This window comes from Anabrus simplex, chromosome 11, assembly GCF_040414725.1.
Source record: "Anabrus simplex isolate iqAnaSimp1 chromosome 11, ASM4041472v1, whole genome shotgun sequence".
In the NCBI taxonomy this organism is placed as follows: Eukaryota; Metazoa; Arthropoda; class Insecta; order Orthoptera; family Tettigoniidae; genus Anabrus; species Anabrus simplex.
Window position 1 is genome coordinate 26535659 of NC_090275.1, and position 25945 is coordinate 26561603.

A 25945-nucleotide genomic window follows, 5' to 3' on the forward strand; every position below is an offset into this window, starting at 1 on the left:
ACAGAGAGCAGTTATTGAGTTTCTTCTGGCGGAAAACCAGGCCATCACAGATATTCATAGGCGCTTGCGGAATGTCTATGGAGATCTGGCCGTGGACAAAAGGACGTTGAACCTTCACCACAACACAAGACCTCACACAAGTCTGCGCACCTGACACGAGCTTACAAAACTTCAGTGGACCGTTCTTTCTCATCCACCCTACAGCTCGGATCTCGCACCTTCCGACATCCATCTGTTGGACTCAACGAAAGATGCACTCCGCGAATGATGGGGAAGTTATCGATGCAGCCTCACGTTGGCTCCGTCATCGACCAGTCGCGTGCTACCATGCAAGCCCTCACATTACGCTGGCGTAAGGCCGTAACATTGAACGGAGATCATGTTGCAAAATAGGATATTGGAGCAAAAGGATTGGAAAATAACATGGTACACGTGAATTCTCAATAAAACCAACATGTGTTTAGAAAAATAAATTGTTGCATTATATAATGAACTCCTTTCGTACGTGTTTTATGAAAATTAAACAGTAAAACACGTCAAGACATAAATAACAGTAGTCTGCCTGACACGTTTTTGAGGCAGTTATTCCTACGCAAGCCAGTGGATCAGATTAAAGTAACTACACCTCATATTATCTCTCCTTCATTCCTCAGTATTTTGGTAACTTCTCTCAGCAGCAGCCAGGTGCCTTAAAAGGAAACTCGCCGTTGTCAATCAAGCAGTTTTATTATTTTAAATCCACGTAAACATCAAGAAACAATCCATTTTAACAAGTTATTCTCCAAAGCAATGAACGCCCCTCAGATGTTTTATCCACCTGCCGCCACTGATAGAAACACACTCTGGAATATCCGTAGATATCCGAACACTAGGTTTAAACGAGCTCAATTGATCCGGAAGAATGTGCGTTCAATTCACTGTCAGCAAGGTCCGCGAGTTGACTCTAGGTGAATATTACGAGTTTGAGGGTTGATTCGCACTTATACCGGGTGATATAAAAGATTGCCCAGAAATTGAAGTAGTTCTAAGAGGTGAGTAAGTACAACAAATTTCTAATGGGAACATTCCTAATAAACAATTCACAACTGAGAGTCAGTGAAGTGATAGCAGTTTCTAGTAGTCAATCCTAAGATTGATTTGCAGTGGTTATCACTCGACTCGTCCACACTTGCCTGTCCTCGAGCTGTTCTACGTATGAAGAGCAGTCCAGGTCCCTGATGATATGGTCGATTTACTCGAGTCTAGGTCTGCCCCTAGCACTGGATCCGTCGACGCTGTGAAGGTGTGACCTCACCAGGAATCCCTCTGCCGCCACGTTCTCCGGACCTAAACCCACTAAAATCTTATTTTTAAAAGTATTCGAAAATTATTGTCTAAATAATCGCGGTGCAAGATGCAGAGTCTTAACTTTGCAGATTAAATCCTGACTTAGTCCAGTGGTGTCTTAAGGTCCTTAATTACTTCAGCCTCGTGCGGGTCAAAGTTCCGGCAAATCGGCGTCTTCGAAAACCGCAAAAGTAGATAGAGGGACATAAAATTAGTAACATTATAATTACATTTAAATCATGAGATTGTGTGTCGTTCAACCTATTCTTAAATAATCACACTCTTACATAAGAAGCAAAAATCGTAAACAGACAATCTCACGTACGCTACTACTTGGCTCTCCGCAGGCTGGAAGAACATCTGATAGAGCTGGTAAATTACCATCTCTCTCTCTCTGGAGTGCCGCAGGAACGTTAGAGAGTATTATGTGGGGTTGCAGGACTCCCATTAACACTGCTAACTACCTCGACCATATCAGGTGTCTCTATTAATGTGTCTAGCTCGTAATTCATGCCTCCGAAGTTTCCTCGCCCTCTTCGGGATTTAAGGTTACTGCGTGTTACTTCCTTTAACTATGAGTAACTACACTGTACAGTCATTTCAATACGTAACATACTAAGTAAGACTGTGTTCTTGTTCATTAAAAACAACTGCACTTCTACCATATTATCTAATAACTTTTCTTAATATTGTATTGGTGCCTTTTCCTAACTACAACCTGTGACGATAAAGTTCGGTGAATAGTCCTCTACTATCAACAAAGATGAACAATGCACGACAGTGACCTTACTGTCCTTCGAAATAGTCCCCTCCCATAACTATGCGCTACTGAGATCAACCATACATGCCCTGGAAACTTTGCAAGAAGGCTTCCTTTGAGATGATGCTCAAAAGCCTCGTCACTTTTAGCTGGATGCCAGGAATATCGTCAAATCTCTTTCCTTTCAAAGCGAGTTTAAGTGGTGGGAATAGGCTCTGACGTTTCTCCGACGAGGGGATCCCAGAGAACGCCATTCCATGCTCTGCCGTTTCGTTTCAGGGTCATACCTGAGACACCAGGTTTATCCTCAGAGACGATACAGTTCAAAAAAATTGGTGTCGCATCCGCCGTTTCGACAAAATCCTGTGAAGCCTCTAAACGTGCCTGCTTCTGATCGTCCGCCAAGATAACACGTTTTCTTCTTCCCTACCTTCTGGGTAACGATTTGTCGCACGGATTCACGGTTAATCTACAGTTCATCCCCTATCATGCGCACAATTAATCGCCGATCGTTCGTGATTAATGACCTCACCTTCTCAATGTTTTCGTCACTGACGACGGTCGCCGGTCTTCCGCCACGGGTGTTGTCAGAAACACTTTCCCGACCTCCTCGAAAACGGGCGAACCACTCTTACACACACTCCAAGGACAGTGCTTGATCTTCATAAACACGTACCAGCATCGCATGCGTTTCTTTTGGTGTCTTGCCAAGCTTAAAACAAAACTGTTCATTGATCTTTTAGTCGTTCATGTTCCTGTTCGCAGTTCAGAACCAACGCACTAAACACGCACTGTGTCAAACAGGTTTTACACGGCACAGACACGATGCTCAGCTGAACAACGTTGGGAGCAGGTGGTCAAAACATGCTGCTACACATGTGCAGCGTTGCGTGTCGCCAGTGTTGCCGGATCGACCGTTCTGACTTCATTCATTGTCACAGGTTGTAGGATGACGTTTACATACAGTCAGGTCAGTGTTGGATGATAGCCACAAATTCTAAATTTTCTCGCAAACGGCTCGTTTGCGAACCCATGTTTATTAAGACTGTTTTGCTTCTAGTATCGCATACTTATAGCCGTTTCAATATATGGTATTAAAAATGAAGCACGCTGTATAGAGAAATAAAGGTATATCAAAACAATGGTCCGGAAACACGTACTTTTCGATATATCAGACTCGATTGTGGGCTAGCTGGTATGTACTGATGCACTCGTGTCAAAGTTTACAAGAGGTGTTAGAAATGTCCACCTCCTGAAGGCTTATGCTTAACGTCACTTGGAGTTACGAGCACACTCGAGTATGGCCGGTGTTGTAGGTACTGTTTGAAAGGACCTTACAATTCTGCCTTGAAGTGTTGCTTCATCGTCCACAAAACTGGCGTACACCAAAGACTTCACTTCACGGGTTGAGATCAGGTGATCGTGGAGGCCAAGAAAGTAAGCATTTCCGGACACGTGATCAAATGCATATTTTTCCTTCTCTGTATGTGAGGAATGCCGTGTATTTTTGAAACATCGTGCGGAAACTGGTTTCTGCTAACTTGCTCTATTTACAGCAACCTGTGTAATTGATTTACTACTTTCCCCGTGCACTTTCCTCTCCCAACAAGCACTCCCCGTATGTCTGGTGATGTTATATTCCCTGGTGACACGCTGGTGCTATGTGCAGGTGATTATCAACTTCTCCCTGTACCCTATCAGAAGCACACGCCAGATGTCGCCGTGTGATGATGGTTATATCTACATTCCTGTCGCCTTCATGGCCATGTTGTACTTAGTTTACCTCGTCGAGTGCTGGCACTGCACGGCCCGCATCGAGATGGGTCACAAGGTGGACACCGCGTCGGTTCTGGAGAAGGTGCGCCAGATGAGGGAGGCCCAGCCCATAGTCTGGTGAGTACATCAGTCAGTAAGGTAGGTATCTTCAATTAGACCATACTCGGACAGTACGGCACATACCGGGTGGGAAAAATAAGGCGTGGAAAATATTTATAAGACTGGCGCGGAACTGCCCATCGCATCATTGCTGGAAACCGTGATTTCGATGCACCAATCGGGTGCTGTCACATGTCTGCGCGTGCGCACCTCCCGAGTACGTCGCTGTGTTATTACGTGTGAGTGAGTGAGAGCAGAAGACATATTCAGTTTTAATTAATGCGTTGATTGGGTGGTAGTTCCTTAAGTGGATCGCTGTAAGTACATACAGCAGGTGTATATATAAGGAAAGATCTCCATTTGGGTAATCACATAAATGGGTTTGAAATAAAGGGTACAGATCTCTGCATATGATTAGGAGAGTATTTAGGGGTTGTAGTAAGGACGTAACGAGAGGGCATATAAGTCCCTGGTAAGACGCCAACTAGAGTATGGTTCCAGTGTATGGGACCCTCGCCAGGATTACTTGATTCAAGAAGTGGAAAAAATCCAACGAAAAGCAGCTCGATTTTTTCTGGGTGATTTCCGACAAAAGAGTAGCGTTACGAAAGTGTTGCAAAGTTTGAGCTGTGAAGACTAGGGAGAAAGGAGACGAGCTGCTCGACTAAGTGGTATGTTTCGAGCTGTCAGTGGAGAGATGGCGTGGAATGGCATTAGTGGACGAATAAGTTCAAGTTGTGTTTTTTATAAGTAGGAAACATCACAATATGAAGATAAAGTTAGAATTCAAGTGGACAAATTGGGACAAATGCTCGTTTATAGGAAGGGAAGTTAGGAATTGAAATAATTTACCAAGGGAGATGTTCAATTTTTTCCAAGTTCTTTGTAAACATTAAAGAAAAAGCTAGGAAAATAACAGATAGGGAATCTGCCATCTGGGCGGATTGATTGATTGATTGATTGATTGATTGATTGATTGATTGATTGATTGATTGATTGATTGATTGATTGATTGATTGATTGATTGATTGATTGATTGATTGATTGATTGATTGATTGATTGATTGATTGATTGATTGATTGATTGATTGATTGATTGATTGATTGATTGATTGATTGATTGATTGATTGATTGATTGATTGATTGATTGATTGATTGATTGATTGATTGATTGATTGATTGATTGATTGATTGATTGATTGATTGATTGATTGATTGATTGATTGATTGATTGATTGATTGATTGATTGATTGATTGATTGATTGATTGATTGATTGATTGATTGATTGATTGATTGATTGATTGATTGATTGATTGATTGATTGATTGATTGATTGATTGATTGATTGATTGATTGATTGATTGATTGATTGATTGATTGATTGATTGATTGATTGATTGATTGATTGATTGATTGATTGTGACCAGCTGAATGCAACAAAAACGGGTACTTCCGATGAAACAGCACATGTTCATTGCCGGGTGTTACGCGCAGTAAGTTTCGTGGAAAACCTTTGCAGAATTGTTTGCACAAGAGTTTAAGACTGGAGGTGTTTTGACGAAACCTGCAGGAAAGTCTGCAATGCAAAATGTAGAGGTAAAAGGGCGTGAAAGGGGTTCTGAAGTGAATAGAAACCGTAACTATAAGAGAGTTCGAACACCAGAAAACATTTGTCGAGTGAAGGAAATCCTGAACAAAGTCCGATGAAATCTCAACGCCGTTTATTAAGAGATCGTCGTGTCGAAACAGTATCAAAAAGGACAAGCATCTGTATCCCTACAAATTTACTGTAGTACATGAGTTAAAGAGTCTAAACGAACCTTCTCGTGTTGAGTTCTCCCGGTGGTTTTTGAGGGAAGTGGAATCAGGACTTTTGGATCCTCATTTCTTCAGATGAGGCCTGGTTCAGCCTGTCAGGGCATGTGAACTCACAGAACGCACGCCATTATGCATCAGAAAATCCTCATCAGTACGTCTAAATGACGTTACTAAACCTAAAGATTGGTGTGTGGTGTGCTGCATCGACGTCAACGCTGGCCATTTCCAGCATCTTCTATGATGTTCATTAACGACGGTCAATCCTGCTTCAGTCTTATTGTAAATAGTTTCAGGATCAATTTTATTTTTCTAATAAAGAGTGACGAGACCGAATCTTACGTACATGAGATTTGATGGAGTAGACTGTCAAGAATTTCTGCGGTAAGTATTTGAAGATATGATAAAATAGCTAGTGAGGAGCTACTATAATAAGTACATCAGAGCTGATCGAACAGACGGTAATGAATCTTTAGTACTGAAGTCATTAAATATGCAATGGAGAGCTTCAACTTAAGTTCAAACACTTTGTAACCAAACATAAAAGTAATTGATTGGGAGCAACCAGGCAGTAAGTAGCAAGTATATTACACACATGTTAAGGAAAATTGCAACACCCTGAAGGAGTCATGAAAACAGGATCGAATTTATTCTTCATATTACCAATACTTATATACCGTATGGATGATTAAAGATTCGTGCTAGTAAAGCTTCATCCAATTAACACAGAACCACACCTGAGGCGGGGCTGAGACCTTGGCCAACAAGTTATAGCCTCCCGCCCGCCAGATAATACTGGAGGAAGCTAGAGTGACTGATTAAATATGCCATCGCAATGATCGCGTTTCTGCCGCATGTTCCTCAGCTATTTAAAAAGAGTATTTATGCACATCTATTGTATTAACTTACCTGGTAACTTTCATATTTTGTTAAATTCTACATTTGTAATTGCCCTTACTGCACATTATTTTATTACTTATATTGCATGTAATTATCGCATACTCTTTATCCTATTTTTAGGAGAATGTTGAAGTGATTACACTAACCTGCAATGATTTCCTGATATTGGTGAAAATAGGTGGTTCATATGGAAAATGATGTGCTGATTTCGAAAACATCAACCGCTTCGCCAAAACACGTACAGATTGTTTGTAATTAGGTATTATATATATATATATATCGAAGTTCGAGATTTAATGTAAATTTTAGAAAATTTCAATATCATGTTTCGAACATTTTTACCAGGTATCAAATTATTGTTGGGTATAATTTAGTGAAATATCAGAAATGCTTCATCACGTACCTTTTACGAGACATCAATAAAAAGTTATCCTAAAATTCTTATATTATGCAAATTTAAGGGAATATGAAAATAATTTTAGCACATACAAAAAATTGCCTGTCAAAACAATTACTGGAATACATTATGTAGTAATATGACTTACTATCTGGAAAAATATAGTTCAGGGTTAAGACATTCCTAGAACACTTAGGTGAAAATAAAATAGAACTTCAATATTATATTGTATTCGATTTATCGAATGCTTTGTATTCTGTAAGAAGACCAGACCCTGGCACTGAATTCAGTGTGTTAAAATTATTTACAATCACCTATAACATCCCAGACCTCAGAATAAGTTTATTTTTCTGGCAAGCCATTTACGATCACTCATCAAATCATTTTTATAGATCCTTGAGGGGCACACGTCCCTGTTTTAAAATTAACATTTAATTAAAATTATTTAAAATTAAAAATTAAAATTAATTAAAATTAACATTAACAAGTTAACGAAGCATGTCAAAAGTTAGTGAAATGTGATCATAATGATGATATTAAAAGAAATGATGAAGCTACTGTGGATAATCCTTACATGATACAGGGAAAGGTAAAGCATATTTAAACTCGGCACACCTAAGTTAGGTAAGATCACCTGTTAAACCTTTTAGGGGAGAAAAATTATGATTTTTCAGGCTAGTGTTATTAGTTCCTAGGCATCTGACTTTCTAATTTTAAGAGCGCCATGGCAGTAAGCTTATCAAGCTACTCCTTGTGTTGTTTGAATCAGGCAGATCACTCTTTATTCACGACATATTGCAGGTGGAAAGCTGTGTGTTACCACTATGTTCGAAGAAAGCGTCAGGTGACCCGCTATCGAAGTGGGGACTCCTACACCACGACTCAAGTGTACTACGAGAGAGTCAATTCCCATGCAGCGGGCTCCTGCTTCGTGTTCGCGTACTGCGGAATGAAAGACATCTCCAGAGAACTCTTACTCGACAAGAGAGGACCCATCACCAAGATACGCTTTAGTAAAGGTAAGACTGAAGAGAATACCTTCATTACTTCACTATAATGCGATGCCAATTGATGAGAACCTGTACACACGAGGAAGCTATTGTCACGCCAGTAGATGACATGAAACGGCTCAGTGCGCAGAGTCTGTAATATGCTGTGAAGAATTAAATTTATTTTGTAATTATATGTGTCGAGAATTGATTGCTGAGTCATGCAACATTTTGACTTCAATCATAGCGAATCGTTGAATGTTCATTTTATCTCAGACAGAGCCGCTTGACTAGCATTTTTGTCCTCGTCCTGGTCCCACAAACATATCGTTCCCTTTACAGCACAACGAATTTTACGTTAGTATCGTCACGCTACTTTGAAGCCATAATTACGCGAACAGCTTACAAATAATTTAAAAAACAAAGTATTGAAATTATCGAGACCACGCAGGTGGCTGCACCCTCGGTTGACACAAGCGAACTGGCATAACGGCGCCAACTGTCCCGACAGAACTGAGCTCTGGTTGGTGGGGGTTGCAGTTGGGTCCGGTTGGTTGTCCTCAATCTACTCCTGGAGACAGTCGATAGCCTAGACAATTGGACCGAAGTGTTCACAAGTAATCAATAATTGTAAGCCAGTCAACTGTCTTTTGACAATCGTCTCATCAATTGGCAACGTGTAAAGTAGGTATAAGAGCTGAAATTACAGCAGGACTCAGGGCATGACCAAATCCCCCGTGGTCCAAACTAGTACAGTGATATAGTAGTGTGTACAATCTTACGTAGCGCAATTCTGATTTCAAGGGCTATTTTCACACAAACTATTGTGTATATACGTAGGCCATCCAGAAATTAAGTTCCCCTATTTCTTTTCTTGTAAATTAAACGTATTTAGCCGGAAAATATGAGCATGCGCGACAGATCTACGACGTAGCAATCATATACCGGACGGACAAGTCCCGCCTGGTGTCAGTAGCGTAGCAGCAGTTGCTCGTGTTATATCTTCCGTTCCCTGCGAGATTCGGTGTGTGATAAAGTTTCTGCGGAAATTGCGGTGGGCCATTCGAAACAAGAGGCGTCAAATGTTCAGTGCAGGTGTTAACGCTGATCCATGGCAATGCTCGGCGTGTTCTGCAGGTGTTTGATCGTCGACCGTACAGTCCTCATCTTGCCCCGAGTGATTTTCTTCGTTTCTTGCAGCTCAGGAAATTTCTTTCCTCCTGTCAGCATTTTCACACGGACGAAGACCTGAAGACGAATGTCACACCCTAGTTTCAATTCCCAAGTGGCAGACTTCCATGACACCGGAATATAAACGTTGATCCCACGATGTGGCAAGTGTCCCAATTCTGGTGGTGATTATGTCCAAAATAGCTCCATCATTGCCGTATCGGCTGCCAATAATTTTTTCCATGTAACTATGTTGTCTTTTTTCTAAATAGGGAACTTAAATTCTTGATGAATATAGACTATGAGAATTATACTGAAAATAACCACTGGCCGTATAGTTTCCTTTAAATTGCTGTTGTTATGTTCTTGTTGTTTGTGTCATCAGCCCATAGGCTGGTTTTTCTTGCAGCCCTCCAAGTCACCCTATCCTGATTAATCATTACTTTTCTACGCAACTATTACAGTACACCTACTCTATTCTGTTTGTCATATTCATATCTTGGTCTACCTCTACCGTCCTTACAGCCTACACTACACTCAAAACCTAACTGTACAAATCCTAGGTGTCTCAAGACGTGTCCCGTCATTCTATCCCTTCTTCTCTTTAAATTCAAAGTTCGCCGAATCTTTCTCCTCTCATCAGTTCGTCTCCTTACTCCCAAGTCTTCCCAGTCCAAAGTTTGCAACGTTTTTGTAACACTACTCTTTTGTTGCCAATCATCCAGAACAAATCATGCTGCTTTCCTTAGGATCTTTTCCAATTCTCGTATCAAGTAATCCTGGTGTGGGTCTCATACACTGGAACTAAGAAGTCAGACATTAAGCGCAAACAGAGTGAAAGGGTCTTAATCAGTTAGTAGCAAAGTGGTAGCCACTAAAGACGCTACGACGAGCAATAAGAATACTGCGAAGGAATAAGCTCTTTTATCGTATTTTGTGATTTACAATTCAATCAGAAATACAAAAATGAAACTTTAACACATTTGTTCTCGAGAAGAGATTTGTTCTTCTAATTTCCTTTCCTCAGAAACGTGCAAGAACATTTTATTTCTCATTATTAGATCACGATTTCTAGGCAGTAATATGTTAGAGTTCATGCTTAAGCCAAAATGAAAGTCATGTCCAATGAATGAGTCCAGGCTGGAATAGTGAAAATTAAGGACACGTCATTAGAAGAGGCCACTGAATGTATCTACCTTGGCCAGATTTTAAGTATGAAGGGCGATGAAATCTATCGGTGCAGCAAACTTGGATGGCAAGCTTTTGGAAGGAAATCATCAGTTTTTAGATCAAAACTGCCGGTAAATTTAAAGAAATCAGTTTTTGATCAATGCAATCTTCCTGTTTTAACTTATGCTTGTGAGACTTGGACACTGAACAAGTTTACGAAAGGAAAACTCATGACAGCTCATAGAGCCATGGCAAAAGCCATTTTGGACTATACAAGGAAAGATAGGAGAAGAGCAGTTGACATCCGATCAATCACTAAGCTTAAAGACATCTTGGAGAGATGGCAGTGGCCTGGCCATGTTCCACGACATAATAATGAAAGATGGACGAAGCTAGTGTTGGAATTGAGTCGGAAAGAACATCGGAGGCCTAGAGGAAGACCACCAGAGAGATGGGACAGAAATATCAGGAATACTGCTGGTATCACCTTGCAGAGGACCGCACAAAACCATACCACATGGAGAAGACTGTTACAAGCTTATTTGGATCTATGACTTAAAGAGGGTACATAATTTAATGATTGATTTGGCTGATAGTGATAATGATTGGTTAGACTGCTAACTGAAATGAAATGGCATATGACTTTTAGTGCCGGGAGTGTCCAAGGACAAGTTCGGCTCGCCAGATGCAGGTCTTTTGATTTGACTCCCGTAGGCGACCTGATTGTCGTGATGAGGATGAAATGATGATGGAGACGACACGTACACCCAGCCCCCGTGCCAGCGAAATTAACTATTTGTGGTTAAAATTCCCGACCCTGCCAGGAATCGAACCCGGGTCCCCTGTGACCAAAGGCCAGCACTCTAACCATTTAGCCATGGAGCCGGACTAGACTGCAAACTAATTTGGTTGTTAGGAAGTGTCGACTAGCCAGCTCTTTCTTAATGTAGCAAGAGTAACATAAATTCTAGGGTGTTCCGATGGGCCGCCCCCCTAATGGTTATGCAAACGACATAACACAAGCATTGTGCAGTATAGGCTATACCTGTAATCGGCTTCAGAAGTTTGCAGTCTAACACATTCATGCCTCAAACTTCGGGCTCTACTCATCATATTCTAAATTCAGCAGCAGTGGGAGGAAGCGTTGAAATGACCCAATCCTTCTTTTTTCCACTTCCAGTACAACTGCGGTACTTCTGTCACTGGTAAAATTCTAGCAGTTCAGTGACAATCTACGCGCTCCAGTTCACAGCTTGTGTACTAAAAAAAAGTAAAAACACAAAGAGTATACACAGCTTTAAACAAATCGAACTATGTTAAAAGCAGGTCGCGTTCAAACAGACCAGTAATTTAATTTGTTAGCGCTTCTCGTAGTCGTACAATTTCTGATTAAAAAATACAGAACCTAAAAAGTCTCGTCGACGAACTAATCCCAATTGTAATGGCCGTTAAACAAATCAAGAAGTGATACCATTAATGTTTAGATCGACTTTATCCGTTACCATATGGTAAATTCATGGAAACAAAAATTATGAAATTGATCAAATGTACAGGGTGAAGCCGAAATCCACCGACAAACTTTCCCAGGTTGTTCAGAGATACCTTCTGACTATACGGGTATTAGAAACGAGTAGTCTCCGATAGCTCGTTACAGAGTAATAGTGTAATTATGATTTATGAGGTTTGTTAGCCCAGTCAATCTTGTTTCTGTGAAAATAACTTCATATCATTGAATAAGCCTGTAATATGCAGAAACTAAACCGTACAACACAATTCACAGAGTAATGCAAAGCCTGTAATACACCATACCTAAAACGTACAACACAAAACACACAGAATAATTCAAAGCCTGTAATATGCAATAATCAAAGCGTACAACACAAAACACACAGAGTAATGCAAAGCCTGTAATATGCAATACCTAAAACTTACAACACAAAACGCAGAATAATTCAAAGCCTGTAATATGCAATAATCAAAACGTACAACACAAAACACACAGCGTAATGCAAAGCCTGTAATATGCAATAATCAAAGCGTACAACACAAAATACACAGAGTAATGCAAAGCCTGTAATATACAATAATCAAAACGTACAACACAAAACGCAGAATAATTCAAAGCCTGTAATATGCAATAATCAAAACGTACAACACAAAACACACAGAGTAATGCAAGCCTGTAATATGCCATACCTAAAACGTACAACACAAAACACACAGAGTAATGCAAGCCTGTACTATGCCATACCTAAAACGCACGACGCAAAACATACAGAATAATTCAAAGACTGTAATATGCAATAATTAAAACCTACAACACAAAACATAGAATAATTCAAAGCCTGTTATATGCAATAATCAAAACATACAACACAAAACGCAGAATAATTCAAAGCCTGTAATACGCAATACCTAAAACGTACAATACAAAACACAAGTTGTTCAGCCTTAGCATTTGCCTGGTGTGAAAATGGGAAACCATCGAAAACCATCTTTAGGGCTGAATTATCTCTTCATTGGTGATTCAATCCACCCATCTCACCTACACCATTCTTCTGTAACACCATATTTCAAAAGCTTCTATTCTCTTTCTTTTTGAGCTAGTTGTGGGTCATGTTTCACTACCATGCAATGCAGCTGACAGCTGAGGGAGAGAGTGGCAATTGTTACCCCATATTTAAATATCTATTTAGGACACACTTTTGTTGCACAACCATTTTTTGTGAATTTTTTTCTAACTTTTCCCGTCCAGGTACCATAAGAGTTAAAAAAAAAAAAAAATTATCTTCTTTACGGAGTCCTAGAAAGGATGCGTAAATCCTTTCCAGATTCCATTACCAATCCGCTGCTCTAAGTTTAGATGACATTTCTTTCCGTGTGGCTGCAGGTTTCGCATTCGCTAACGTGGAAGCGGCGGCTGATTTCGAGGAGCAACGAGCGCGCTTCTTCGGCGAGTACGAGAGGTATGATGACTACATGGAGATGAGAGAGGGCTTGGATCTCTCCAACGTGACCAACTTCAAGGAGTACGTGGTGGCGTACCCGGATCCCGACCGCATGCCCTGGTACTCCAGCCCGGCAGTCTTCTGGCTGTGCAGTTTCCTGTTGCTCTCCTGGCCTCTGCGTATGGTCATCGAGTACAACACGGCCTACGTGCATTACCAGGTATTAACATCTCTCATCTGTGCTGCATGCCATGGTAGTTTAACGGATAACAATGCCGCTTATGCGGACCGCATGCTCGGCTAATTTAGCAGGTAATAATACCCCTTATCCTGACCGCATGCTCTGCTATTTAGCAGGTAACAATACCTCTTATCCGGATCGCATGCTCTGGTAGATTAGCAGGTAACAATACCCCTTATCATGACCGCATGCTCTGCTATTTATCAGGTAACAATACCTCGTATCCGGACGCATGCCCTGGTAGATTAGGAGGTAACAATACCTCTTATCCTGACCGCATGCTCTGCTATTTAGCAGGTAACAATACCTCTTATTCGAACCGCATGCCCTGGTAATTTAGCAGGTAACAATACATCTTATCCTGACCGCATTCTCTGGTATTTAGCAACTAACAACACGTATTATCCGAACTGCATGGTCTTCTATTTAGCAGGTAACAATACCTCCTGTTCGGACCGCATGCTTTGCCATTCAACAACTAACTAAACGTCTTATCGAGACCGAATGCTCTGTTACTTTAGCAGGCAATAATGTCTCTCATCTGGACCGCATACTCTGCTACTTTAACAGATAACAATACCTCTTAACTGGACCTCATGCCCTGGTAATTTAGTACGCGACAATAACTCGTATCTGGACCGCACGATCTGCTACCTTAGCAGGTAACAATACCTCGTATCCGCACTGAATGCTTTGCTATTTGACAACCAACAATATATATTATCCAGACGGTATGCTTTGCTTTGTCAGGTAATCATTAAATGATCATTCCAATAATTGCAGGCTAAGGCTAAGTTGGCTGAACTTAGAGGCCTATAGATGACTCATAATTCACCGCCAGGTAATTCCGGAGAAAATAAAATGAAAATGGAGCAAATCGGTCCAGTATAACGGACGGACGAATTTGCCAAAGCTATTTATAGTAAACGCTTTTAATATATTTTCTTACAAAGGGTTACATATTATTATCAAGGTATGATCGTTTGTAATTCAACCAAGGATGAAAATAATGCTGCTGTATTTGGGATAAAAATCCTGTACCATGCGATAAATGTAATTTAATAGGGGAACCGGGTATTAGCAAGACGAAACAATGCTAGACACCAGTAAGCCTCGTGTTTGCTATGCTCTTCGCTCAAACTGTGAGCCCCTGAAAGAGAAAGCGGTCGTTCAAACTTAGTAAGACAATTGAATACTGACTTGCCAGTTCTATCGAGGACCGTGCCTTGCCATGGTTTGTTCTGAAGGTGGGGTTGATCTGCTGCAACTAGCGAACTTTCCTAAACCCGAAGGCACACAAAATTTATAGCAGCTCACAAAGTTTATTCTAAAACTCGGCGGATGAGCCTCACGTACGACCAGGATTGCGCAGCTTTACAGAACAGTTTTGAACCTGCATTCCGTCGTAGAGAAGCAGATAGGGCTTCCAAACCTGTACGTCGTGTAACACCCACAAAAAGAGGAATAAAATAAGCGACGTTAAATAACCCTACTTTGCCAAGGATTTTGTTTTTAATCATAAAACTATTTCTTGGGAATTTTGGGTTCGATTGCAGCGCACTGTATCAAGTGAATCCTGTTCTATTCCTCAGTCCAAAACGTAAATCCTTGAATTGGCCGGAAAACGAACCCAGGGCCTTGAAATAAGAGACAGGCCCGCTACCTCTACACTATAGGGTTGGCTGCTGCTGCTACTATTACTAATAATAATAATAATAATAATAATAAAGTCCGGTTCCATGGCTAAATGGTTAGCGTGCTGGCCTTTGGCCCAACAGGTCCCGGGTTCAATTCCCGAACGGGTCGAATTTTTTTTTTTGCTATTTGCTTTACGTCGCATCGACACAGATAGGTCTTATGGCGACGATGGGATAGGAAAGGTATAGGAATCGGAAGGAATCGGCCGTGGCCTTAATTAAGGTACAGCTCCAGCATATGCCTGGTGTGAAATGGGAAGCCACGGAAAACCATCTTCAGGGCTGCCGACAGTGGGGCTCGAACCCACTATCTCCCGATTACTGGATACTGGCCGCACTTAAGCGACTGCAGCTATCGAGCTCGGTGGTCGGGGATTTTTAACATTCATTGGTTAATTGCAATGGTTCGGGAGCTCTCTCTCTCTGTGTGTGTGTGTGTGTGTGTGTGTGTGTGTGTGTCGTTTTATTATTAGAATTCATCATAGGTAAGGCTCAATCCTCAGAGGCGCGCAAGTCGCCTTTACGGCGTCAACTCGAAAGACCTGCAGCAGACCTCTGCGAAGGCCACACGCCATAAATATACACTGCATGACAAAAAACGTTAAACACCCAGAAGGAGTTGTTAAAAGTGAAGTGAAACTACACATACTGAAAGATCATGCACCTTTACTGAAATAATTACAATATGGGATGAAAGGAGAAGACCATTGGCAGTCACGGGTGGAATGTTGGTGAGAGGTCAGTAGAGATATCGTACCCCCTCACTCCCCCCTGTCCGCAATTCAAGCCCTTATGCGGTTCGGAATGGTGTCCTCAGCCTTTGGATCCTCTCCTGAGGCAAGTTCGTCCATAGTTGTTGCAGCTGTTCCCTTCAGATCCCGCAGAGTGGTATTGGGAGTCACCTTCCAATGTCATCCCACGCGTGTTCAGTGATGGAGAGGTCCGGGGATCTTGCTGGCCATGGGAGGACCTCAACATGCTCTAGGCATGCTGTGTGTGGACGTGCATTATCTTGTTGGAACACTGCCCCAGAGTGCTGTGCCATAAAGGGTAGAACGAGAGGACGCAGAATGTCTGTGACGTATCGCTGTACCGTCAAAATCTGCCGAAGCAGTATTAGAGGTGACCTGAATGCATATCGTATAGCTTCCCACACCATCATGCCAGGGATCGCGCCTGTGTGTCTTTCCACGATATGGGCAGGATGTTCCCTCTGCCCTCGACGCACGACGGTCATCGGAGGTTGTGGAGAAGCGGGGCTCATCACTGAACATGATGCGACGCCAGTCGTCCTCTGTGCATACCTCCCGGGCAAGGCACTGCTCCAATCGCCGACGTTGGTGTTTCGGTGTCAATGTCAACCGACGCATGGAGCAGTAGGACCCCAATCTGACGGATGCGAGTCGTCGAGACACTGTGCGGGAACTCATACTATGTTGTAGAGTCTCCAGTATATGTTCGCGGATGGCGAATGCCGATCCCGCAATGCTTGGCGCACTATACGACGTTCCTTCCTCGGAGTGGAGTTTCTTGGTCGACCCGAACTTGCACGACGTCGTTGGGTGCTCTCGTGCACTCATTGAGTCCAACATCGGGCCACTGTGACTTCTGAATGGCCCACATGTTTGATAATTGCACGATACGGCCAACCAGCCCCAAGCAGTCCACAATGCGGCCTCTGTCAAATGCTGTCAACGCGTCTGCGAGTCATCGCGGGTACTTCAAACTGTCCGTAGCCCTCTCTGCACGTCTTGCCTAACTGACTCACAACAGTCGACTCGTAAAAACTTATCAACAACAGAACGGTGCCATCACAAATGCACGCTGGTGGGCGTCCTACACATTACAGATCCTTATAAATCTAATCATTTACTCACACATCAATGGTATGCGTGTATTCCGAAATGGGATAATATTGGACCATTCCTTCTGGGTGCTTAACTTTTTTGTCAGGCGGTGTGTATATATATATAGCCAAGCGATCTGATTGGCTAACTTCAGCAGCTGATAAAATGACAACGCCGCGAGATATGAACATATTTTTTTAAAAAAAATTACTTATCAGTATGACCAACGTTGTAATGCTCATATACTCGGTTCACATTGTTTCCGACCACCTTGTATATTTTTGCAATTTTGCTTTTACCTCACAGACACAGATAGGTTTTATGGCGACGATGTGATAGGGAAAGAGCTAGGAGCGGGAAGGAAACGGCCGTGGCGTTAATTAAGGTAAAGTCCCAGCGTTTGCCTGGAGTGAATATGGAAAACTACGGAAATCCATGTTCAAAGTTGCCGACAGTGGGCTTCGAACCTGCTATCATCGGAATGCAAGCTCATAAATAAATAAATAAATAAATAAATAAATAAATAAATAAATAAATAAATAAATAAATAAATAAATAAAAATATTGTCAAAGCCAAGGACGAGACGGAGACAGGTCAATGAGAGTAACAACGTTGATCTGGCCCATAAACACTAGGTCTCAACAGCAAAGGCAAGTTAGAAATTACAAGTTCAAACAGACCTTTTATAAAATATCCCGAACTCGCTCATCACACAACACCACAGCAAAACATCTTACCGTCTTTTCTTCCGTGTCGTCTCAGACCTCACGAGTCTCAAAATTCACTAATTCCAAGAAGGGGATTAGTAATAGGAGGTTTCTCTTCTGGGCCTGTTCTTCTTCGAATGGCAAAATGCCAACCATACCCCATAACGACTGTAGATATTTGAGAATGTAATCGGAATTATACGAAAGGGTCCATTGTTACCGTCAGCCAGAACTGCGTGCCTTCTTGTAAATGGCACTTCTCTTATCAAGAGGTGGGCCTGTAGTACAGAGTACACGCGACAGAGGCTTGAGAATACCCCGGACATCTACTATAATAGAGTGTTTCACTGAAAACGCTGTTGTCGCTTGCAGTATAACTTTACCGGTACACGCGGATGATGATCTTTTATGACAAAACCATTCTGTTTCACCCATCTTATTTTATCTCTGCTTATAAAACCTATAACTGCTGTACTTTAAATTTAGTTTCATCCTTTTGCGAAGTAATGAACTCCATGTTGTACACTGCTCGACGACACCAAGCAGTATAACTGAGTGAAGATCAGTGTTATATTTGGAGAATTTGGTCTGTTACAACTACATGGGATATCCCATTCTAAAAGTGGATGAACAAACATGGGTTGAAGGGCAGTGTGAGTGACCACGCATCTCTTCCCTCTTGCAGTCATCGCAGTCACCTGCTGGCCGGAGTCGTGAGTTAGCTACTAGTTTGTAGTCGTGACTTTTGATACTATTTTCTACTAATTTTAGCTCGTGAGTTTTGAGATCTGATCTGATCTTATCTCTTTTCTCTTCTCTTCTCTCACCAGTTCTCTTCTCTTCTCTTCTCTCTTCTCCTTTCTCTTCTCTTCTCTTTTCTCTTCTTTCTTGTCTTCTCTTCTCTTCTCTTCTCTTCTCTTCTCTTCTCTTCTCTTCTCTTCTCTTCTATATTCTCTTCTCTCTTCTCTCTTCTCTTCTCTCTTCTCTTCTCTCTTCTCTCGTCTCTTTTATCTTTTCCTTTCCTTCTTCTCCCTTCTCCCTTCTCTCTTCTCTTTTCTATTCTCTTTTCTCTCTTCTCTTTTCTCCTTTCTCTTTTCTCTTCTCTTCCCTTCTCTTCTCTCTTCTCTTCTCTTCTCCTCTCCTCTCTTCTCTTCCCTTCTCTTCTCTTCTCTTCTCTTCTCTTCTCTTCTCTTCTCTTCTCTTCTCTTCTCTTCTCTTCTCTGCTGAGACTTTTTGACAAGGTTCAACTGGACGCCTGCTGTCGCTGGCACCATGTAAACGGTGATGGACAGTGGCTAGTCGCCACTCACATATCCAAAGGCACACGAGTTACTGCCATCGTGTAAACCACTTATGCACTGGCGTAGAGGCTTCCTCCTGTAGCTGTCCCCAACGCGAACTGCTGACGGTTTATTTGGCACCATACAATAAAATGCAGAGAGGACTGAATATGGACATTATACACTTCGATCATTTACATCCTAATCTTTTCCAGACATGAAAACGATGCACGAATGTATAATTCTATGTGTGAAATTTCTGCGTCAGAGAATGTGTGCCAAATTACACTGAGCTTAATTAAACCCGATTTTAGTGAATTCCTTCTGTAATTGGTTGTGGGAACGATTGCCAGGCCTTCATTACGTTCTCATGTGTACTGCAACAGATGTGGTGATATATTTCAGTGTGGCTGGAAATTACCGTTTAATTATTTTACAAAACATTAAATACATCCACAATACAGCGTAAATTTTATAAAGGTCAAAGTTAACATAAACCAAAAAAGTTAGCAATTCAATTATTCACCTGTGAATAAAACAATATTAAAATAATGTGAGATAGAACCGCTTTTATCATAGAGCTCCATGTCGTTTGTTTTCAATATGTTGAAGCTGGAAGAATAATCCCAAAATCTGGCTTCTATTAATACCTATAGCATTTGTTGGGATGTAAACTTAATTATCTGTAGTAATGTAACGAAAGCATCAGAATTTTATCTTGAGGTAATCTGAAACATCAGTCCAATAAGTAATGATTGATACTTTTTATTTTGCAAAACTTCACTAAGTTGAAGATTTCCACAATAGAAAAAGCATAACAAAACAAATGAAATCATAATTTTGACTTACAATAATTTTTTGTTGATTACATTACTCTCATAATGTCTTTAAACTACAAGATTTATATAATGTAGCAGTGATTTCTCAGTAATGAAATGGAATCTCGTAAAGCTAACAAAGAAATAGTTTGCAGTTCTGGAGCGTCTAAATTAAACTGCTTCCAAAAATTCACAATGAATCGACGAATAGTCCCTCAAGCATTAGCCATTAATCCTATCACTTTAATGTCCTACAATACAAATATATATTTATAATAAGTTATGGTCGGTTCATAGATAAGCCACTTTTCCCTATCAACGTCTTCTGTTTCGTCTGTGAAAAATTTGAAATGAACTGTAGGGTCTATTGTATATCCTACACCCTCTGATCCTTTGTAGGATATGATGTCAATTCTCCTACTGCTACAGTTAATGACAAGTCCGGATACCTCTTCGGTGACACTATAACTTTTCTTTCTAAAGGAATTTGCTGTCAAGGGCCGAATCTTGTCATACCTGGCGTTCCGGAACATATCTCCGTAAGGACAAAAACAAAAACATGAGGAGGTGTTTTTATCCTTCTTCGGCAATGCCGACAGAGGTTTTCGTTCTGGGACCTGTCAAGAGTAGATCGAACAGCGCACACAGTATTTTTTATTTCCTCGCGCTACTCACCGACTGATACACCAGTATGATTTCTAACCCAGTTATTTGCTGGTTTATATTGTTCAAATAGCGCCACACCTTCTCCTTTGTGAGGTAATTTACACCTTCTTTCTTTCTTTCTTAATCTGTTGACCCTCCAGGGTTGGTTTGTCCTCCCTGGAGGACAGCGAGGGATCCCACCTCTACCGCCTCAAGGGCAGTGTCGTGGAGCGTGAGACTTTGGGTTAGGAGGATACAACTGGGTACAATGACCAGTACCTCGCGCAGGCGGCCTCACCTGTTGTGCTAAACAGGAGCCTTGAGGGGGATGGTTAGATTAGAAGGGACAGGCAAGGAAGAAAGAAGGAAGCGGCCGGGGCCTTAAGTTACATACCATCCACGCATTTGCTTGGAGGAAGAGCGGGAAACCACCGAAAAGCACTTCGAGGATGGGTGAGGTGGGAATCGAACCCCCACTCTATTCAGTTGACCTCCCGAGAATGAGAGGAGCCCGTTTCAGGCTTCGTACCACTTTTCAAATTTCGTAGCAGAGCCGGGGATCGAACCCAGCCTTCCGGGGGTGGTAGCTAATCACAGCAACCACTACACTACAGAGGCGGTAATAATACGACCTACGCAATAATATTTCATTATAGCTGTACGAAAAACATATCGGGTTATTTTATTTTATTCTTAGAATTTATTAGGATCATGCACTGCATATTTAGTTATTGCAGAACTTAGAATATTTTTTAAGAGCAAGTATAAAGAAAATTAAAGTAATTGTTCTTAATTTAAGTTTTCAATATTTCTTATTCCTCAGCTTTGATGACCTAAATTATTTTGTGTTTACTTTAAGTCTTATGTTTAACTTAAATTATGTCAGTTTCTAACACTAATTTAGTGTGTCATTTAATTCTATTAATTTGTTTGGTTTTAATTATTCTAGACTAGGAGGAACTCGCGGCTTCGCCCTAGTTTATTAATTCAACCACTAGATGTTTTAAATGATTTCTTTACAAACAAAATAGAACACGTTTTACTTATTAACACACATTGTTTTTACATAAAAATAAACCACTTTTCCCTCTGCGAAAATTAAATCATCATATTGAACAATCTCCCGGTCATGGCCATCCATCAGCGGCTGCTAATTTCAGATGACAACCAGCCATAAGACATAGCCTGCACGGTTGCTAGGTAACACTACTTTCCGTCACACACATTTTGTCGCGTTACGTCACACAAATTTTCGGCTGACCGACAGCCATAAGACATATTTATGGTAGTTAGTTGGCCCTAAAACCCGTAACATTATTAGACTCGTTAATGTTCTCCTAATATTCAGTGTTCCGTGGTTTCCCATTTTCACACCAGGCAAATGCTGAGGCTGTACCTTAATTAAGGCCACGGTCGCTTCCTTCCCACTCCTAGCCCTCCCCTGTCCCATCGTTGCCATAAGACCTATCGGTGTCGGTGCGACGCAAAGCAACTAGCAAATATATATTGTTAAGCGTGTATATTGTAAGAAATAAATTTCATATTTAAGCCTGTTATGGTATTTCTTGAAAAATACCACATTTACAATGCACTTCTTTTTATTCTTTTCAGAATAAAAATTTCCTAATAAAATGGGACACATTTCATCCCCGTACGGACATCATCAGTCATAATCATAAGACAAAATGTATAATACATAGAATAAGGATACGTTAAAAAACACACATAAAAGACACTGGGTGGTTCTAATGAATTTTTAATGTATCCTGGTTCTACTTATTGTATATTTTGTCTTATGATTATGACTGAAGATGTCTCCATGACGGTGAAACATGTCCCAATGTATTAGGAGATTGTTATTCTGAAAAGAATAAAAAGAAGGGTATTGTAAAGGTGGATATTTTTACCAAAAAGGAGCCTGTATATGGGGCATATTTTGCGCTAGTGTTTGAGATACAGAAATATAGACATCTTAAAAATATATTATGATCACTTTCTTATATCTTTTCACAATGGATTCTAGACTATAGATAAGTGTTATATTATTGATCTAACTAGAGAATTGTATAGTTGAATAATGGCTTTGGTTTTTTTTTTTTTTTTGCAGTTACGTACGTATATGTGTCCGCCTAGCCAATACTTATTGTATTTTTGACAACACATTGTTTTCTATATATTAAGAGTATTTTGTAAGAAGGCTGGTGGAGGGATTAGAACAGAATCCCGAAACATGCACTGAACTACATAAAATGTAGAAAACAATTTGTTGTCAGTAGGAAGTATTGACTAATGAAATGTATGGCTTTTAGTGACGGGATATCCCAGGACGGGTTCGGCTCGCCAGGTGCACGTCATTCTATTTGACGCCTGTAGGCGACCGGCGCGTCGTGATGAGGATGAAATGATGATGACGACAACACATACACCCAGCCCCCGTGCCATTGGAATTAACAAATTAAGGTTAAAATCCCCGACCCGGCCGTGAATCGAACCCGGGACCCTCTGAACCGAAGACCAGTACAATGACCGTTCAGCCAACGAGTCGGACAGTATTGACTAGATGGACTCATATTCCTATAGGCGTTTATGACGCTATTAATATGTACCTTCAACGTAAATTTACAATTAAATACACTGACTGACAGAGCAAATGCAACACCAAGAAGGAGTGGTCAGAACTTTATGCCAATTGCAGGGTAGACTGACGTCACTGAGATATGCTCATGATGTGAAATGCGCCGCTGTGCTGCGCACGTAGCGAACGATAAATGGGACTCGGCGTTGGCGAATGGCCCACTTCGTACCGTGATTTCTCAGCCGACAGTCATTGTAGAACGTGTTGTCGTGTGCCACAGGACACGTGTATAGCTAAGAATGCCAGGCCGCCGTCAACGGAGGCATTTCCAGCAGACAGACGACTTTACGAGGGGTATGGTGATCGGGCTGAGAAGGGCAGGTTGGTCGCTTCGTCAAATCGCAGCCGATACCCATAGGGATGTGTCCACGGTGCAGCGCCTGTGGCGAAGATGGTTGGCGCAGGGAGATGTGGCACGTGCGAGGGGTCCAGGCGCAGCCCGAGTGACGTCAGCACGCGAGGATCGGTGCATCCGCCGCCAAGCGGTGGCAGCCCCGCACGCCACGTCAACCGCCATTCTTCAGCATGTGCAAGACACCCTGGCTGTTCCAATATCGACCAGAACAATTTCCCGTCGATTGGTTGAAGGAGGCCTGCACTCCCGGCGTCCGCTCAGAAGACTACCATTGACTCCACAGCATAGACGTGCACGCCTGGCATGGTGCCGGGCTAGAGCCACTTGGATGAGGGAATGGCGGAACGTCGTGTTCTCCGATGAGTCACGCTTCTGTTCTGTCAGTGATAGTCACCGCAGACGAGTGTGGCGTCGGCGTGGAGAAAGGTCAAATCCGGCAGTAACTGTGGAGCGCCCTACCGCTAGACAACGCGGCATCATGGTTTGGGGCGCTATTGCGTATGATTCCACGTCACCTCTAGTGCGTATTCAAGGCACGTTAAATGCCCACCGCTACGTGCAGCATGTGCTGCGGCCGGTGGCACTCCCGTACCTTCAGGGGCTGCCCAATGCTCTGTTTCAGCAGGATAATGCCCGCCCACACACTGCTCGCATCTCCCAACAGGCTCTACGAGGTGTACAGATGCTTCCGTGGCCAGCGTATTCTCCGGATCTCTCACCAATCGAACACGTGTGGGATCTCATTGGACGCCGTTTGCAAACTCTGCCCCAGCCTCGTACGGACGACCAACTGTGGCAAATGGTTGACAGAGAATGGAGAACCATCCCTCAGGACACCATCCGCACTCTTATTGACTCTGTACCTCGACGTGTTTCTGCGTGCATCGCCGCTCGCGGTGGTCCTACATCCTACTGAGTCGATGCCGCGCGCATTGTGTAACCTGCATATCGGTTTGAAATAAATATCAATTATTCGTCCGTGCCGTCTCTGTTTTTTCCCCAACTTTCATCCCTTTCGAACCACTCCTTCTTGGTGTTGCATTTGCTCTGTCAGTCAGTGTATTATTACTAGAACTTGCTTTTCTTCAATTCGGTTTAGACTAGCGCTGTTTATTATATAATCATGAATATGTGGTTGGTTTTCCGTAATGACGATCACTGATTTGTACTTGTTAACATTGAATTGAAGAGACTTTATTCTCCTCCCCCAGTCAACGAACGCTGTGAAATCTCGTTACAACTTTGTGCTGTTCTGTTTTGAAGAAACTTGCCTAAAGATTCAAATTTCATCGGCGTACAGATGATATTTGGAATTATTGAGTACTGAATAGAAAAAACATTTATGGACTTATTGTTGAACCGTAATTTATGCCTGATGTTACTCAGTACGACGACGAAGCTACCCGTTTAAAACTAACAAACTGAGTTGCGAGATTTAGACCTCAATCCTCAAGGTGTCCAAGAACAAGACAGCGGACCACGTTTGTGGGGATAAATGCAAAAACAAAATACTGTACACGCGAAAAATAATTTGGACTTTAACGGGTTGATGGTCTGTTATAGATCGAGGAACTCTCTTGCTCAAATCTGTAGCAGTTTTAAGTCCCGAGAGAGTTGAACTTGGGAACATTGCCAGGGGCTCCGAGCCAAAATGTTCCCCGGACACGTAATTAACTGCAGTGACAGGAACTGCGAACTTGTATTAAACAAGTCACACAACGCAGAGGTGAACATGACGTGGAGTGGAGAAGTTTAATAACAGACAGCCACATGGTGAGTATGAGGTAGTGGAGTTACAGAACCAAACTCAATGTATTTTACATTGTATTTACACCTCCAGTCATTTGTAACATCTGATATCACCTCAACAGCCTGTATAATTCTTTTTTCAACGCACTGTATCTAAACTTTCGTGGACAGAATGGATAACGTGTAAAAACTTGCAACAAAAATCATCTTCCAATTTTATTGGAAAGTCATGAAATCGAGGCTGCACGTTTTGCGTAACACGGCGCCTATCAGTTTGGTGACTATAAACAGTGCGGCCGAGACGAATGATGTCTGCTCTAGGGGCTGCCTGGCCGAGGCGCTAAAGGCGTGCTCGGTTCGCCCGGAAGCACGTGGGTTTGACATCCCCGTCAGGGAGTCATGAAAATTTAAGAAACGAGATTTCCACTTCCGGAGGTGCATATGGCCCTGAGGTTCAGTCAGCCTACACCAAAAATGAGTACCAGGTTAATTCCTGGGGACAAAGGTGGCCGGGCGTAGAGCTAACCACTCTACCGCATCACGTGCCGCGGTTAACAATGGTGGAATCCTTTACCTTCCACTCCTCCAAGGGCCTTCACGGCCTGTACGGAGGTGAC

General features: G+C 42.0%; 1 protein-coding gene across 1 annotated transcript in view; it reads left to right on the top strand.

Annotated features, from left to right (window-relative positions):
* The window catches only part of LOC136883103 (transmembrane protein 151B-like), a 54512-nt gene that overhangs the window by 24315 nt on the left and 4252 nt on the right, over window positions 1-25945 (top strand). Inside the window, exons 3-5 of the mRNA XM_068229585.1 lie at window positions 3756-3979; window positions 7878-8095; window positions 13296-13573. Coding sequence (XP_068085686.1) covers window positions 3756-3979; window positions 7878-8095; window positions 13296-13573 — 720 coding nt within the window. The remainder of the gene's footprint in view (window positions 1-3755; window positions 3980-7877; window positions 8096-13295; window positions 13574-25945) is intronic.